The sequence below is a fragment of the Chenopodium album genome, chromosome 15, assembly GCF_948465745.1.
Source record: "Chenopodium album chromosome 15, dcCheAlbu1.1, whole genome shotgun sequence".
Taxonomy (NCBI): Eukaryota; Viridiplantae; Streptophyta; class Magnoliopsida; order Caryophyllales; family Amaranthaceae; genus Chenopodium; species Chenopodium album.
Genome location: NC_137848.1, coordinates 13,412,880 through 13,430,339, shown reverse-complemented (window position 1 = coordinate 13,430,339; position 17,460 = coordinate 13,412,880). Strand labels below are relative to the sequence as shown.

General features: G+C 34.2%; 1 protein-coding gene across 1 annotated transcript; it reads left to right on the top strand.

Moving 5' to 3' along the window:
* The first annotated feature begins 10,225 nt into the window (after positions 1–10,225).
* On the top strand, positions 10,226–12,640 carry LOC145581957 (1-Cys peroxiredoxin-like). The gene is made up of 4 exons (XM_081638999.1): positions 10,226–10,371; positions 10,900–11,048; positions 11,209–11,355; positions 12,383–12,640. The coding sequence occupies exons 1-4, from the start codon at positions 10,254–10,256 to the stop codon at positions 12,626–12,628; spliced, it is 660 nt and encodes a 219-aa protein (XP_081495125.1). The 5' UTR covers positions 10,226–10,253; the 3' UTR covers positions 12,629–12,640.
* Positions 12,641–17,460: the final 4,820 nt, after the last annotated feature.

Here is a 17,460-nt window from a genome sequence, read left to right as displayed (position 1 = left end):
ATTTTTTATATCTTACATAAAATAACCCTTTATCCCAAATAAAAAAAAAAAAAAAGTTTATTCCATTTTATCAAAAAAAAAAAAAAATTTATTCCATGGCTTTTTTAAAAAAAAAAAAAAGAAGTTTGTTCTCATGGCTAATCTTTGGATTTGGAATCAGATTGAAAATAAAAGTTAGGCAAAATTGGTATAAACTACCTTTTTTGTCCAACTTTTTTGAAAAAAATCACCTTTTATGTTTTTTTATTTACTAAACCACCTTTTAAGTACCAAAATTCTTCATTGCACCACCCCTATTTCAAATTTTGACGAAAAATTTTACTGAGATGTCAAAGGGCCCACAACTTGTGCCTTTTGCTCCTAAATCATGTATTTTTTCACCCCCAAAAACATTTGACCCTTCCCTCTATATAAGTGCATGACTAAAAAAACCAAACTTAATTTTGCTTCAAAAATTAAATTGTAGCATTTGTTTATTCTCAAACCCTAAATTGAGGTAATTGAAGTGATGGTTGAGATGGAAGGGAAGGTTTTGTTATGGTTGATGATTTGGAAGTGGATGATTGAGATGCAATCTGTTAGATTTGAAATAGGGGTGGTGCAATAAAAAATTTAAGTACTTAAAAGATGGTTTAGTAAATAAAAAAATAAAAAATAAAAAAAACATAGAAGGTGGTTTTTTTTTAAAAAAAAAGTTGGACAAAAAAGATGATTTATACCAATTTTACCTAAAAGTTACATAAATTAGCCTTTTTTATAGTAAATAAAACGTTTTGTCAAAAACAAAATTGTAAATAAAACGAAACAAAAATAGTTAGTTTATTCTCATGGCTAACCTTTGGAGTTTAGAATCAAGATTGAATGTAGTATACTCACAATATTCTAGTTCATAAGTACATATTCTAGTTCATAAGTACATATAGGAAGTTTAAAATCAAGAATGAAATTAATGTACCCGTAGTATACTCATTGTAGACTTGTAGAATACACATGGTAACCTAGTTTATTAGTTAATTTGAGATCAAAAATGAAAACAATGTAGTTTTTATTTTCATAAACTATTAGGTCAGTCAAGCCTAACCAAATCGTTCGTGAGGTGGAGGAGATGATGATGACGATAAAGACGACGATGACGATGATGGCAACAATGGTGGATGTCCTTCTCTCTATAGGCGACGGTGATGATGAAGACATCAATGGCGAGGGTGTAACACCTTAGAAATTCCTTACTTTTTAAAATACCTGTTTTGCCCTGTTTAAAACTTTAATAGGAATATCTAAGACATTACCGCCACCGTGATAACGGCTAAGACAACTATCAAAGACACACAGCGTAAGACAAATTTCAAAATCATTCAAAACAAGTCAATTTGAAAAGTCAATCAACGAAGTAAAGTCAAACCAAAGTCAAACGAATTAAAATAAAATCAACCTATAACTTGGAACCATTATAGGCCCTTATTAAAACCAAACCAAATTCAAAACCTTTTCGTTAGTCACGCATAATAATATCATAAATAATTAAAACAATAAACACATCATATACTTATAGAAACTAGCATGATTCGCTCTTCACTCATACCCATTCATGAAAATGCTTCATCACCTGAAAAGCTTATCTCTACCTATTTCCACTACTCTCCATTAAAAATGGGTCATCATAGGGCCAAGATAAAGACAAGGCCAACAAACACACAAAACACACAATCAGCAAAGCTGAGTACATAAGCGTAAATAACACACTAGCATGCAATTCCCTATCAATACACGACTTACCTTGTTGCACCTGTTTTTCAAGCATACAACATTCAATAAAAGTTCTCTCTCGACACTAAATAATTTATTTAGCGTTGATACGCATCGAACGGGTTTCCCACTAACCTCCCCCAAATAAATTGAGGTTACTGACACGGGAGCTAACCGTGCCAGCATCAAAAACCACACATAGGTGGCGGAATTCCTACGCATAATAATAATAAAAGGAATGTACAGCATCCTGTACTCCAGTAAAAGTTATGATCAAATATAAAGTCACATAACTCCCCCCCATATATTCATACTCAAGGTATATACGTTCCAAGAGTTTTGGTGCGTAATTTCTTTCACTTTACGTTATTTACAAATTATTAAACTCAGTGATGACTCTCAAACCATAATCAGTCAATCAACAATAATTAATCAAACAATTCAACATACCAATTTAATTCTTGAATAATTAGTGATCATATAAAATTAAATGTTGAACCCTTTTTAATTCTACCTCGGTGTCAAGGACACCTTAAACGCATAAAGCGCCACAAATCCTATCCCTCGGTGTTAAAAACACCTTAGCACTAAGGCACCAACATACAATTTATTCCTCGTGTACATGAACACTTATATAGCTCTTTCCTCATGCTTAAAGCATCAATAAATTTATATGAACCATAATAAAATTCCTTTTCAATATTCTAAACTAAATTAAACATTTAGTTTAATTAAACATGCTCTCTAACATGCCATAAATAAATATGTGGTTCATAAATAATATTCCAAACTATTATTTTCCATCCAATAATCCATCACAAACAAATCATGCTTCATAATCCAATCACTAATAACATCCAAATCATAATTTCCAATCCAAACCTAGCATGATACTACTTGTAATCAATCAAACACATTTAGCATGCTACTACACCAATATAATTATGCTAAGTACGCGAACGTACCTTGAATACGATCTTAATATCGCCATAATTAATAGAAATCACTCACTTCAAAGTCTCCTACAATTTAAAATCATAGAAGAATATTAAAATCCACTCTACACAAATTTCCAGCAATATATACTATTATAAAACCCCTCATAATTTATTTAAAATAAGCTGAAATTATATTTAAAATATCATACTTCAATCCCAATTAATGGGTAATTAAAATTCCTTAAGGAAACTTGATTTTTAATGCTTTACCAAAAATTCCAGCACTATATTTTAATTAAATCTTGCTGTAATTTAGTCTTAAAACACTTTAATCAAAGGTTTACACCATTATATATCATAATCCTTCAATAATTTATAAATCAAGAACCTAGGGTTTCAAAAAATTGGGGCTTTTTAGTTACAAACATAATCTGAAAATTAATTAACATAATACTCATAGTCAAACATCAAAAATCAAATCACAAAACCCATAATTAATATTTAGATATAAGATTAAATTGGTTTTTTTTTAAAACAAAGATTAATTTTTTTTTTTCGGAAAACCTGGCAGCCGACAGCCACCAGGCTGCTGTCGGCGGCTGGCGGCTAGCGCTGCTGGCTGCTGGCAGCTGGCGGCCACCGCTGCCGATGGTCGGCCGGTGGTGGTGAAGGGTAGCCGAACAAAAAAAAAAGGGAAGGGGGAAAAGGAGAAAGAAAAAAGAAAGAAAATAAGGAAAAAGGAGAGAGAAGTTTACCTTGGGTTTTCTCCATTCTGAGCAAAGTTTGATTTGCCTCATATGTGGGATATTTATACCCCTTCTCTAAGACCCTTCTCCCTAAACTTTCCTTTTTAATTTTCCTAATCCCATCCCTAATAAAACTTTACTAAAATAAAACTTTCCTAAATTAAACCCCAACTTAATTAAAATAATTAATTAAATAAACTTTCCTTTTATAAAATGTTTCCAAACTTATTAAAAATAAATAACTAAAATACTTTAAATAAGACATTTAATTCAATTAAATACTTCTCAAAATACTTATTTTAAATAAAATACATATAAAAATACGAGGTATTACAGAAGGAGAGAAGCGAGGTCATTCATGACGGAAGAGAGAGAAAGTTTTATTCTTGGATTTTCAAAAAGTGCCCAAAAAATCGAATTGGGGCATTCTTATGTGATGGATAAATGGTATAATTGTTGAAATTGTTTGTCTCATATGATTGTATGTTGAATTGTGAGAATTTTGATGACAAATGCATGTATTTTGGTTGAGAAATGAGCAAGTTCTGTTATACCCATTACCTTTAGTATGAGCTCTTCAATTGAGGTTCCGCCATTGTTATACATATATATCATCAAACAAATTATACTTATCCTTGTATGATATCCTTTGTTGGCTATATGATATCATGACTGGATGATATCCTCTATTGGCTATATGATATCATTTATGATTGTGTCTATATATGATATTCTTTATTGGATGGATGATATCCTCTATTAGGTATATGATATCATGGTTGGATGATATCCTTTATTGGCTATATGATATCATTTATGATTGTGTCTATATATGATATTCTTTATTAGCTGGATGATATCCTCTGTTGGCTATATGATATCATGGTTGGATGATATTCTATTGGCTATATGATATCATTTATGATTGTGTCTATGATATCCTCTATTGGCTATATGATATCATGGTTGGATGATATTCTATTGGCTATATGATATCATTTATGATTGTGTCTATGATATCCTCTATTGGCTATATGATTTATCATCCAGCCACGATATCATATAGTCAATAGAGGATATCATCCAGCCAGTATAAATATCATCCAGCCAATAAAAGATATCACAAAGCCAATAAAGGATATCTTATAGCCAATAGAGGATATCATCCAGCCAGTAAAAATATCATCCAGCCAATACAGGATATCACACATATAGCCAATAAAGGATATCATATAGCCAGTAAAGGATATCATCCGGCAAATAGAGGATATCATCCCGCTAATTGAAGATATCAAAAATCCGCACTTTATCAGTTCGGACTGATGAAATGACTTAATACCTTCTCTTTTATTTTTTCAGTTTTCAAAATGCATCTTTGACTATTAATATTTCCATCTATATATGACCACCTAGGTGATACATCTATATAGGTTGGTTCTTTTAAAGTGATTTTCTAAGTGTTGGTGCTCGCGCCCAATCAAGAGGCATTGCATAGTGTCATCGGGTGGAGTCTTGGAGCCCTTGACCAACCTATTTAGGGCATGTTGACATTTATTGAAGTGAACTGAACTGAACTGATTGGAGCTAAACTGAACTGAAATGAATATTTTATTAGAGAAGGAAATTAGGAGCTGAACTGAACTAAACTGATTGGAGTTGAGCTAAACTGAACTGAACTAAAATTAAGTTAAAGTGAACAGGCCCTTAGGTTGATTATTAAGCTTCTTCTTGGCTACTCTATAAATAGGGACTGGTTTATTTGATGTAATCACACTTTTATTATTTCGTAATTTCGTAAACTAGTTTACTTTTAAGCACTTTTACTTAGCTAATTTCTCTCAAGCATTCGATTAGCACTTTGAATTCAAATTTATATCAATAACAATTTTAGAGGTAGTATACATTTATTATTATTTTTTTGTTCATCTTTCATTATTTTTCAAGTTTAGTCTTTATTATATATTATTAATTGTGATTTTCTTAGTTCTGTTTGATTTAATTATGTGTGAGTAGTTACATATATACTAGGGTTAAGGCCGGGGATTTCAAACTGTTTGGATGGTATTAAAATCTTATTGAATTTGAATTGGTTTATGCTATCAACCTATCATTTGCTATTATTTATTGATTAATTGACGACCGAAGGCTACGTTTGATTAGTTATGCTTGTAAACACCGAGTTAAACGTCAAGCTAAGAGGTAGAAACATCATCTTAAAATTGCAATAATATGTGGATCAAATCTAGTAAATTGCAAGAGTCTGCTAGAGGGAGAACTCATTGACCTAGATAGTACGACCAAATTCATGTTCATATGATACTTACATTGAATTCCTTATATTTGTTCACAATGAACCTAGTTTAACTCTTAAACCAATGCTTACCCGTTCTTTGCGAATTCGACCCAACTCTTTATCTATATTTAGCTAGTGAAATTTAGCTAGGTTATCTTTAATTTGATTAGGTGATACAATTGCAGCATATCATTATTTGTCAATAAATAAATTAAGTCGCTGTAAAGACTCCTAGTAATCTTGTTTTTGTTTTCCCCATTAAAGTGAACATAGAAAAGCTCTTGACCCTTTCCCAAAAAAAAAAAAAAAAAAAAAAAAAAAAAAGCTCTCATTACCTTTATCCATATGGACTAGCAGTGGGGCAGTGGTGGATCTAGTGGGTACATAGAGGTTATTTAAAAACCTAGTTTCTTAAAATTATTCATATAATCATCATGCTTTTTTCTATATGCTAAATCAGTTACTTTTAAGATCAAATTCAAGAGACTTGTTGTCACATGGAATTGGTCTCTTAGATATATTTAATTTCACACAAATATTCAATTACTCATTTATAAACTTTGTTTGTAGAATAATGTAATTCTCCTTCAGTGGAGGCTTTCTCATTCATTGAATATATATATAGGTATTTACAACCTAATCATGAGATACTTAAATTACACAAAATATATCTTTACATACTATTGACAAGATAATATAAACCTATTATCTATCACACCCCCCGCAGTCGAAGCGGGAGGAGGTTGAACACTGAGACTGTTTCTGAAGTCTAAGAATAGTTGACAGGGTAAACCTTTGGTGAAAATATCTGCGTATTGGTATGAAGGCGGAACATGTAGGACCTTGATCTCACCTAGAGCGACCTTATCACGTACAAAATGAAAGTCCATCTCAATGTGTTCGGTACATTGGTGTTATACCGGATTGCATGACAAGTATACGAAGAGGTAATCAACATTTGCTAGTTGATTGGCAAGGAGTTTGATTTCTTTACATTAATCAGCCATGTTTGCAAAGCGTTCAAGCTTCGTGATTAAGAACTGCTCTTCCAAGTAAACGGCCCTAGTATACTTGTTATCATGAAACACCTCTTCAAGTTGGGTCCATAACTCAAGAGTCGTGGCGCCCGGTTTTATGATTGTGTGAACAAGGGCTTTGGAGATGGTACTATAGATTCATTGCTTCACAATTGCATCTAATCTCTTCCACATTATTGCATCATCAATGTCTGTTGGACAAGAAACCTTTGGCGTCAATGTGATCGAGAACGTTGAAGGCACAAGCTTGAATTTGAAAAAGTTCAACCCACGTAGTGTATTATGCATCTTCATTATCTAGGGTTACACTCATTAGATTTCTGATGTTGGAGACGGCAAAAGCCGGGTGGAAGGGGCTATTTGAGGGAAGAGGGGGAGGTGGAGGGACGTCATCACCGGCCATTGGTGGTTGTAGGATGCGAACATGAGATGGTGCGTGGACGGCTAGGCTATTGGATCGATTAGGGTTTTGAAAGAAGAGAAACCCTAAAAAGAATCTGATACCATTTACTATTGTAATTCTCCTTGAGTGGAGGCTTCTCATTCATTGAATATATATAGGTATTTACAACCTAATCATGAGATACCTAAATTACACAAAATACATCTTTACAGAATATTGACAAGATAATACACTACTAGAAAAAAGCCCATTTCCGACGGAAAAATTCTATCGGAAACACCTTGAAATCCGTTGGAAAAGGGGTTTTTGACGGAATTCCATCGAAAGTGGTTGTCGGAAACGCCTTGGTAGGAAAAACCACCTTTTCCGACGAAAATTCCGTTGGAAGCACTTTTCCGACGGAATTCATTCCTCGGAAGGCATTTTCCGGCACTAGAAAAATCCGTCGAAAACCTCCGACGGACACAAATCCGTGGGAAGTTCCGACGGATTTTCCGTCGAAAACTGCTTTCACCGAAATAAAAAAAAAACGTCGCGCCACCACCGGCACGGCGTTTCACAACCTCCAACCACCACCACCAAACCCCCATCAGACCTCTACCCTAATCACCACCAGCCCCCACCACCAAACCCCCAAACCTCCAGGCCCAATCTAAACCCCAACTAACCTCCCTCCCTTCAGCATGACCCTAACCCTAATCCCCCACCACTACTAGCCCCCACCCACCAAGAACCACCACTGACCTCCCTCCCTTCGCACGACCCTAACGCTAATCCCCCACCACCACTAACCACCACTGCACGTAGGGCTACAAACAATCCGGGTCGAGCCGAGTTTTAGTTTGTTCGAGCTAAACTTGATAAGAACTATTCGTGTTCGAACTATCTCGAGCTTGAACGAGCTTTTAAAAATCTTGTTCGAGCTGGGCTCGTTAAGAATTTGGCTTGTTCGAGCTTTGTTCACGAACGTACTCGTTTGCATTTCGAGTTTAAGTTCGAGCTTGAACGGGTCTAAATCGGGCTTGAAAATAAACGAGCCTTAATTTATCATTTAAAAAATGATTTCTTTTAAATTTTAACACATCCATTTAATTTTATATAAGATGTTTATATTCTATAGAAAAAGATAATGACGGAGTTTTCATGCTTTTATATGATGAAATAATTAGTACTTTTTACGAATATGTATGAATAAAAGATATATAAATTTTTTGAATTTTAATTGGGCGTGAAAAAACTTATAAATTGACTTAACGAGATGTTCATGAACATTACCGAGTCGAACATGATGTTGTTCGAGCTTTGTTCATTTATTTGACGAGCTTAAGATTTTTTTTCAAGTTTGTTTGTTAGCTTAACAAACGAGTTTTGACCAAGCTTTGACCGAGCTTGTTCGCGAGTAGTTCACTAACGTATTGACTCATTTACACTCCTAACTGCACGACACCACAACTCAACCTAACCCAGATCTACCCACCACAACCCCACAATCGAAACCACTCCACCCTAACCCCACAATCGAAACCACTCAAACCCCCCACCACCGCAACTCAACCAAAAACCATAAAAAAAATATAAAAAAAATAAAAAATAAAAAATAAAACTCACAAACCAAAAATAAGTAAGAAAAAGTAAGAACATACCTTGAATTTCACCAACACCACCTCGAAATTGGCTTGAATTTGGGTTTTAAAGGTCAAATTCGACCATGAAAACTCTAGATCTAGAGTTTTCATGGTCGAATTTGACATGAAAAACCTTACTTTGTTCAAAAAATTAATTAGGGTTTCACGAATTAGTTTGATGGTGTGTTTGATGAAGAACAAACGAAAAAGAAAGGGGAAAGGGAGAAGAAGAGGAGGGCGAACGAAAAAGAAGGAAGGAGGAAGAAGGGAGATGAAGAAGGGGCAAAGAAGAGGAGGGAGGAGGGAGAAGGAGAACAGGAAGAATGAGGGAGGAGAGAGAAATAAAGGGGTAAGGGTAAAGAGGCGGGTTTATTAGGGTTCTGATTTGTTTTCTTTTTTTTTTTTTTTAAAAAAAAGTCAAAATTCCGTCGGAAACTTATATTATTCCGTCGGAAATTTTCTGACGGAATTAAATTCCGTCGGAAACTTTAATTTCCGACCGAATAATCCGTCGAAAATTTCCAACGCAATAAAATCCGTCGGAAATCACTTAATTTCCGACATAATTTAATTTCTGTCGTAAATTTCCGACGGATTTTCGACAGAAATTCCAAATTCGTCAGAAATTTCCTACGGAAATTAAATCCGTCTGAAATTAAGTATTTTCCGACGGATTTTCATGTCCGTCGGAACCGTTCCGTCGAAATTAGACCCTTTTCTTGTAGTGATATAAACCTGTTATCTATCATTGTTGCTAGTGGATGGGCACATCGTACACACAAAGAGTGATACAATAGTGAATTGAATTAATATCTCAAATTTTAGTTGGCAAAAAAATGATAATTTTCCACATATTACTTTTTATTTTCTATTAATTAAGCTTGATTTGGAACCCACTTAACTAAATTTCTAGACGTTTTCTCATTTTATTAGACGAAACCATGCAAATCCTTTTCTCTTTTGTGTTTTTTGTATTTGTATTACTAAGGACGTGTTTTCTTCAAATTATTTTCAGTTCAGTTTAGTTTAGTTTTAATAAGTTCAGTTTAGTTTGGTTCTTAATTTCCTTCTCTTATAAAATATTCAGTTTAGCTCCAGTAAATTTAATTCAATTTAATTCAATTTAGTTCAACTAAATTAAGTCAATTAGAATAGGCCCTAAATCACATTATGTTCATCCATATGCATTTTCACATGCATAAACAACTTTGATGATTATTATCTTCGGTCGGATAGAAAAAGTATTTTCGGAATGAGAAAATAAAAAATCGACACTCAAGACCATGCAAAGGAGCCACCACACATCCACATCCGCCACGTTCTCTACATGCACCTAGCAATTACTTGGCTTATACCACGTTATATAAATTTCTCTTCTACATATATGTACACCAAACTCTTAGTTTGATCAACTACAATTTAAATCCAATTATCTGGAGTAAAACAAAATTAAAGAGAGAAAAAAATGCCAGGAATAACAATAGGAGATGCGGTGCCAAACCTTGAAGTGGAGACTACCACTGGCAAATTCAAGCTTCATGACTACTTTGCTGATAGCTGGACCATTCTCTTCTCTCATCCAGGTTTTTTGTTTTTTATTTATTTCTTTGCTTTTTTACTTACTTATTACTAGTTGTAGAGCTGATCATAAGTGAGATGATATGGGGCCGGGCTAGGCCAGACGAGCACCGTAGCCCGGTTTCAGCCTAGATTTAGGTATACTCGAGAGTATAATAGATCATGTTGTTATTAGATAATTTACTACTTCTGTTTAATACTTTTTTGCTGCGAATAATTAAACAGAGATATGGTAGTAGACAATTTAGTTGAATAAAAGAAGTACGTGCATGCATAGATTAGTAAGATCACATAAAAATAAATTAAAAAATTTTATGACGACTTGTAAAGTTGAAATAGAGGGTCATGGCTAGCGAGCTGAGTACATAGATAAAATCTTGGTTTACGTAGCCAACCCTATTTTTGGGACATGATTAAGGCTTTGATTGTTGTTGGTTGTTGCTCATGTGTTTATTCAGTTTGAGCCATTGTTATTTCTAAATAAACTAATTATGTATATATGTAATTAAATTTAAATTGTGTATTTGAACTAGGTGACTTTACACCAGTTTGTACCACGGAACTAGGAATGATGGCAGCTTATGCTGATAAGTTCTCAAAGAGAGGGGCCAAGCTTTTGGGCTTATCTTGTGATGATATTGCTTCTCACAAAGAGTGGATCAAGGACGTCGAAGCCTATTCCGTATGGTTTTTTATTATTTATACTCTTATCGTCTACACGTGTTTTCCGTTTAAATTTATTTGTCACGTTATTCAGTTTAAACTACACTATCAACGTGTCTATTAATTTAATTTAATTTAATTTGAATGGAGTTGTGGGATTACGTTTTTCCATTGATTAGGGAGGACATAAGGTGACGTACCCAATAATAGCAGATCCAAAGAGGGAGATAATAAAGCAGCTGAACATGGTGGATCCTGATGAGAAAAGCTCCAATGGACAGCAACTTCCTTCTCGTGCTTTACATATTGTTGGTCCTGATAAGTTGGTAATTTTTCTTACTTAGCTTTCTTATATATTATGGATGAATAGAATCATTGCGTTTTTGAATTTCTGTACATTAGTACATACATATACGATATGTAACAATTGTTGAGAATGGCAGACGAATTCAGGATTTCAAACTAGGGGTAAGTAGGGGTGTCAAATAGATGTCGACTTCATAAAATAAATTACTTGTGAATGATGCTAAATAGTAAAATGCATCAATTTTTGGATGTCGACTTCATAAAATAAATTACTTGTGAATGATGCTAAAATAGTAAAATGCATCAATTTTTGGATGTCGACTTCATAAAATAAATTACTTGTGAATGATGCTAAAATAGTAAAATGCATCAATTTTTAAGTAGCTAGGCATCTTAAGGCATGGTAAATTGGTAACAATATACGCTATGTACAACATATTAAAACTCTGTATGATTTAGCTTAGAAAAAAAAAAAGAAAAAAACTTTAAAAAAAAAAAGGAAATTGGTGTTACAAATCTTATACAGTAATAAGTATATGTGGACTAGTTTAGTTGGTTAATAGCCTAATAACTGGCAGTAGTCTGGTACCTATAATTTGGCCTTGAATGTCTTTTATGAGTACTCCCCTTTATCCTATAACAATTGAAAATTTTTAAGTAACTAGGCATCTTAAGGCATGGTAAATTGGTAACAATATACGCTATGTACAACATATTAAAACTCTGTATGATTTAGCTTAGGAAAAAAAAAAGAAAAAAAAATTTTTAAAAAAAAGGAAATTGGTGTTACAAATCTTATACAGTGATAAGTATATGTCGACTAGTTTAGTTGGTTAATAGCCTAATAACTGGCAGTAGTCTGGTACCTATAATTTGGCCTTGAATGTCTTTTATGAGTACTCCCCTTTATCCTATAACAATTGAATTTATTTGTGTTAAAATAAGTGGCAGTAGTCTGCTACCTATAATTTGGCCTTGAATGTCTTTTATGAGTACTCCCCTTTATCCTATAACAATTGAATTTATTTGTGTTAAAATTGAGTGTAGGTTAAGCTAAGTTTCCTATACCCAGCAACAACAGGAAGGAACATGGACGAGGTGGTGAGGGTATTGGACTCGCTGCAGAAGGCAACAGAGCACAAGGTTGCCACCCCTGTTAACTGGAAACCCGGCGAGAAGGTCGTGATCTCTCCAAGTGTCAACAATGATCAAGCCAAGGAGATGTTTCCTCAAGGGTTTGAGACTACTGATCTTCCTTCCAAGAAGGGCTACCTTCGCTTCACTAAAGTCTAGCCGAGCTTTGTCAAGAATATGCAAGCCACAACATCCTAGCATATATATATGCATGGAAGTGTGATGAATATCGGTCTATATGAATAATGTGTTTTAGTAAGTTACTTTTGACGAGCATGGTATGGTGCTATATACGTAGTATATTATGTTTTTTATCAAGAAAAAAAAAATGTATTTTAATGTCAACCAAACTACAAAGGATGGTTGTAAGTTGTATGGTAATGTACTTAAGAGGCCAAAGTAGTTGTCCTTCCTACCTTTTGTGCTACATATAATTATGAAATAAGACTATAGAAGTACTACTTTGTTAATGTGTTATGTTGTTATTTTTATTCTTATATGCAGTCGGGTGTATGGTGTATCCAAGGGTATTTATTTGCTTATTTAATAATAAAATGAGCAAATAATACCTTTAGTTATACTATATACTTGGGTGTATATAACAATTTTCTACTAAAAGAGACATTTTAAATTATCTGATTAGCACGTACAACAAAATCATCAATTTTGATAGTATAAACTTACATTGCCGTAAAATTTCAAAAACATAGCTAAAGTTGATTAATTTTTGCTCTACAAGTAAAAAAAACAAGCTTATGCACGCATGTTCAGATCATTAGAACATTTAAGTTAAGGTTTGGGTGTGAATGGAACACATTAATTGCCCAAAAAAATTCAAAAAAGTGGGGAGAAATTGCGGAATTGCGTCCCTACCTTTTCGAAGATTGCGTTGTCTTTTATCTTCTGTTTATCGCAGAGTTTAGATTGAAAATAGGGCACCTTTTTGGCTCCTAGTGTGGCAAGATAGTTCCCAAGCTTGTTTTTGGTTATATGTTCAGATGCAAATTCAGTTTGGGTATGGTTGAGTACTTGAGTTGAGTGGCTCATTGGGCATGCATTTGCTCACAAGATATGGGCCACTCGTTAAGAGTAATCGTTTAGTTACACTTAAGATGTTATTTCGTACATATTTCTTATCTAGTGATCGTTTGATTGTACTTAAAATGGTATTTCGTACTTGTTTCTTATCTTTGTAATCTCTATGTTTTTTCTTGATTGATTGAGTATTGTTTTCTTGAGCATTAGAAGTTGTAAACTTGTAATTCTTATGGCAAATCTATTCATCTAGAGAAGCAACTTATCTCATTTTATAGGAAATAAATCTTCCTTATAAATTTTACTTATATGCTTATGTTAACCAAATAACTTTTCTTAACTTTTATTTCCTACTAGAAAATTAGACTTCATATGCATTGTACTCCGTAATATTGGCAATCAATCAACTTTTAAAGCATTACGAGAAAACCATCGCCGTTGAATGCAAATGATGTGATAAGTGTTGTTTGTTTGAATGTAAATTTTTATTTTTATTAGAAATATAAACAAAGTTATAAATAATATTTTGAATCTTATAAAAGATTGAAGTATAAAAATTATATTCTAAATTGAGAGAGAACAAAATAAATTACTTGTACTTTTTACAATATATTGATTCCCCCATGGCCATGGCCCATATATCAAAGTGGGTTGGGGACGAAAAGAATACACTCCATCAAAGAAACTTTCACAAAGCTCAACGCAACATATATTCATATTATTGCTGTTCTCCAATACCACGACAACCTATACACAAATTCAACACAAATCTATGTAATTTTTCAACTTTTCACCTCTCTTTTACTCCGTACTAGTCTAGCTTAATCATACTAATCCCTTCGTATCATATGTAATGGTTACACTTTAGTTGTTCACGCTTGATTAATGTAAAAATCTTAAATATATTAATTTGCTAAATTTAATGTACTAGTAAAAAAAAATGAAAAATTTATAGTATTTGAAAAATATATTATGAAATGAAACTAGAAAAGCCTACATTATTACACTTTATTTATACAAGTAGTAAAATCACGAAGAATATTAATTACTCCCTCCATTTTTAAATATTTACTCCATTTTCTTTTTCCGGCCGTTTTTAAATACTTGTTTCATTTCCTATTTGGAAAGGTTTTACAATATTTAATTACTTTCCCTCACCTAGTGAACCCACCATGAATCATATTATATTAATTTTATATTCTCTCTCCTCCAATTCTCTCCACTACTTTTGTTTTTTACAATTTTTTTTATTTTTCCACCTACCCCAATATCTTTATATTTTATTTTTTTTCTCCAATTCCTCCTAAAACTCCGCTCGGGAAGAAATAAAGCAAGTATTTTAAAAACGGAGGGAGTAAAACTTAATAAAAAGTGTCAAATTCAAAATGCAATCATTATACCAAAACTAGGTTCATACATTGTAAGAACTACTAACTATATTACCAGCAATAAAAATTTGATTTCAACAATTTCAAATAGTGAAATATCCTTTCAAATTCAAAATCTGGTACTAAAAACAAACCCTTTTGATGAGTGGTGAACAATCTCTTTTAACACTTTTCACACTTTTTAACATTACACTCTAAAACAAGCAATGCATAATCCTCTCCAGCCCACATCTTCCCTCACCCTCCTCCTCCTCCTCCTCCTCTTCCTCCACCTCCTCACCCCATCCTCCTCGGAATGCCGCTCGCAATGCGGCACGATCCCGATACACTACCCCTTCAGCATCGACGACGGGTGCGGTGCACCGCAGTTCCGCAACATGTTCACATGCAACACCTCGTCCACTTCCCTCTTCTTCATCACACCAAATGGCAACTACAAAGTTGAGTCCGTAGACTATAAGTCACAAACTCTTACGGTTTACGACCCGGATATGTCTACATGTACCGTACTACAACCTCATCATGATGTGCGTCTAACTGATATTCAGTACGCTATTATCCCTCCTTCACCTGATACTGTATTTGCTTTACTGAACTGCTCTATTGATTCTCCGATTCTTCATCGGTTTAGCTCTCTTTGTTTCGAGTTTGCTGGTCATAAGTGTCAGGAGTTGTACTCTTCTTGTAATTCGTTTCGTATTTTTACTACTGGTGGGTTGGTTAACCCTGGTGCAAGTAATAATACTGGTCCTGCAGGGTACTTTTATGGTGGTGGTGGGAATAATAATAATACTGGCTTTGGTGGTAGTGGCGGCGGCTATGGTGGTGGTGGTAATATGGGGTCAGGAGCGGGAATAGGTGTGGGAACTGGGGTTGGGGCAGGGCCAGGGGTGGGGAAAACTGAGATGGAGGGAGAACCCGGGGCACCGATTGGGGAAGGTGGGATGGGGGCGGGACCAGAGGTAGGGACCGGAGCAACGATAATTGGGGGAGGCGGGATGGGAGCTGGACCCCCGGCACCAATTGGGGGAGGTGGGATGGGGGGCGGACCGGGGGTAGGGACGGGGGCACCAATTGGAGGAGGAGGTGGAATGGGGACGGGGGCACCTATTGGGGGAGGTGGGATGGGAGTAGGGACGGGGACGGGGGCACCAGCTGGGGGAAATGGGGTGCCCCCGCCCCCATGTTGTTTTACGGGGTATAGTACCCTAAAGGTGATGAGTATGGATATACTAGACTGTACGCATTTTACAAGTTTTTATGACGTGGATAAATTAAAAGGAGCGTCGCCTATGGATTGGTCGTACGGGTTGAAGTTTAGCTATAGTGTGCCGGATATGGGGTGTGAGAGGTGTACAAAATCTGGAGGGAATTGTGGGTTTGATGTTGAAACTGAAGCCTTGCTCTGCCTTTGCCCTGATTCTAACAACTCTACTAGACAATGTGGTATGTTTAAATTACTGCTTACTCTTTTGTCCTAATTTATGTCATTACTATATTATTTTCATGAACTTCCCACAATGCACCTTTTTATTTTGACTAATTACAATTGAAATTTCGAATTAAATACGTAATACAATTGTTGCTACTGTTGCTAGTGAACTTTATCCTAGCTAGCGTGCCGGATTTTGATGATTATTGGCTTTACTTTAAGAGAGAAAAGGGTTGCTAATAAAATGGCTTGTCCAGATCTCCTGTTGTTTGTGCTTTTACCAATTCCTCATTCACTTGTCCTAACCAAAATTGATTTAAACTAATATAATGAAGTATAAGCTTAATCTATGCAGTACCTCTATTATGCATTCGGGTATATCTAGAGATATGTTTATTTTTATTACATACTTTGTATATTTTTGCACATTGGAAGATTTCAATTAAGCAAATGAACAAAAAGTTAGTTTTTAAATACTAAATTTTTATTTCTACCTAAAAAAAAGTTCCCTTACATTTTTATATCAAACTTGTGAGAATCTAATACTTTATTGCAGTGGTGATTTACAATATAAAACTAATCTCTTAATTATATACAACTATGTATTAATGAAAACAATATTTTTCCTGACCAAAAATCTTGGTTTATTTTAGAAAACCACAAAGATGGACAGTTTATTTCCCAGTGAAAGGATTATGTGGGTGTGTATGATATCAGATAATGTTTGATCTAGTAATAAGAATTGTACTATCTTACAAGGTTGTAGGATCAATCCCACTTTGCTTGCCAACTAGGTTGATCATGAAAAATAAGTTAATTTCAGGAAAATTTAAGGGCTATAGTAGTTCAATTTGCAGCTAAAATAGTTAAAGAAAATTCAAAATGAAACAATGAAATATTGAAAGGGTTTAGATACATTGTAAATTTGTGATTACTCCGTATTTGTTAATTAATTGATTTAAATTCGGATGGCGGGAACATTAAAAAATAATTAGATATTGAAAGGGTTGCCAGCAGGTTGGGGGCAACATAATGAAGAGGCCAACATCTAATGCACTTACTAATGCAATTTTACTAATATAATCAAAATAAAAGTGCTAGATAACATGCACATATATTCTTAATATGAGTAATAA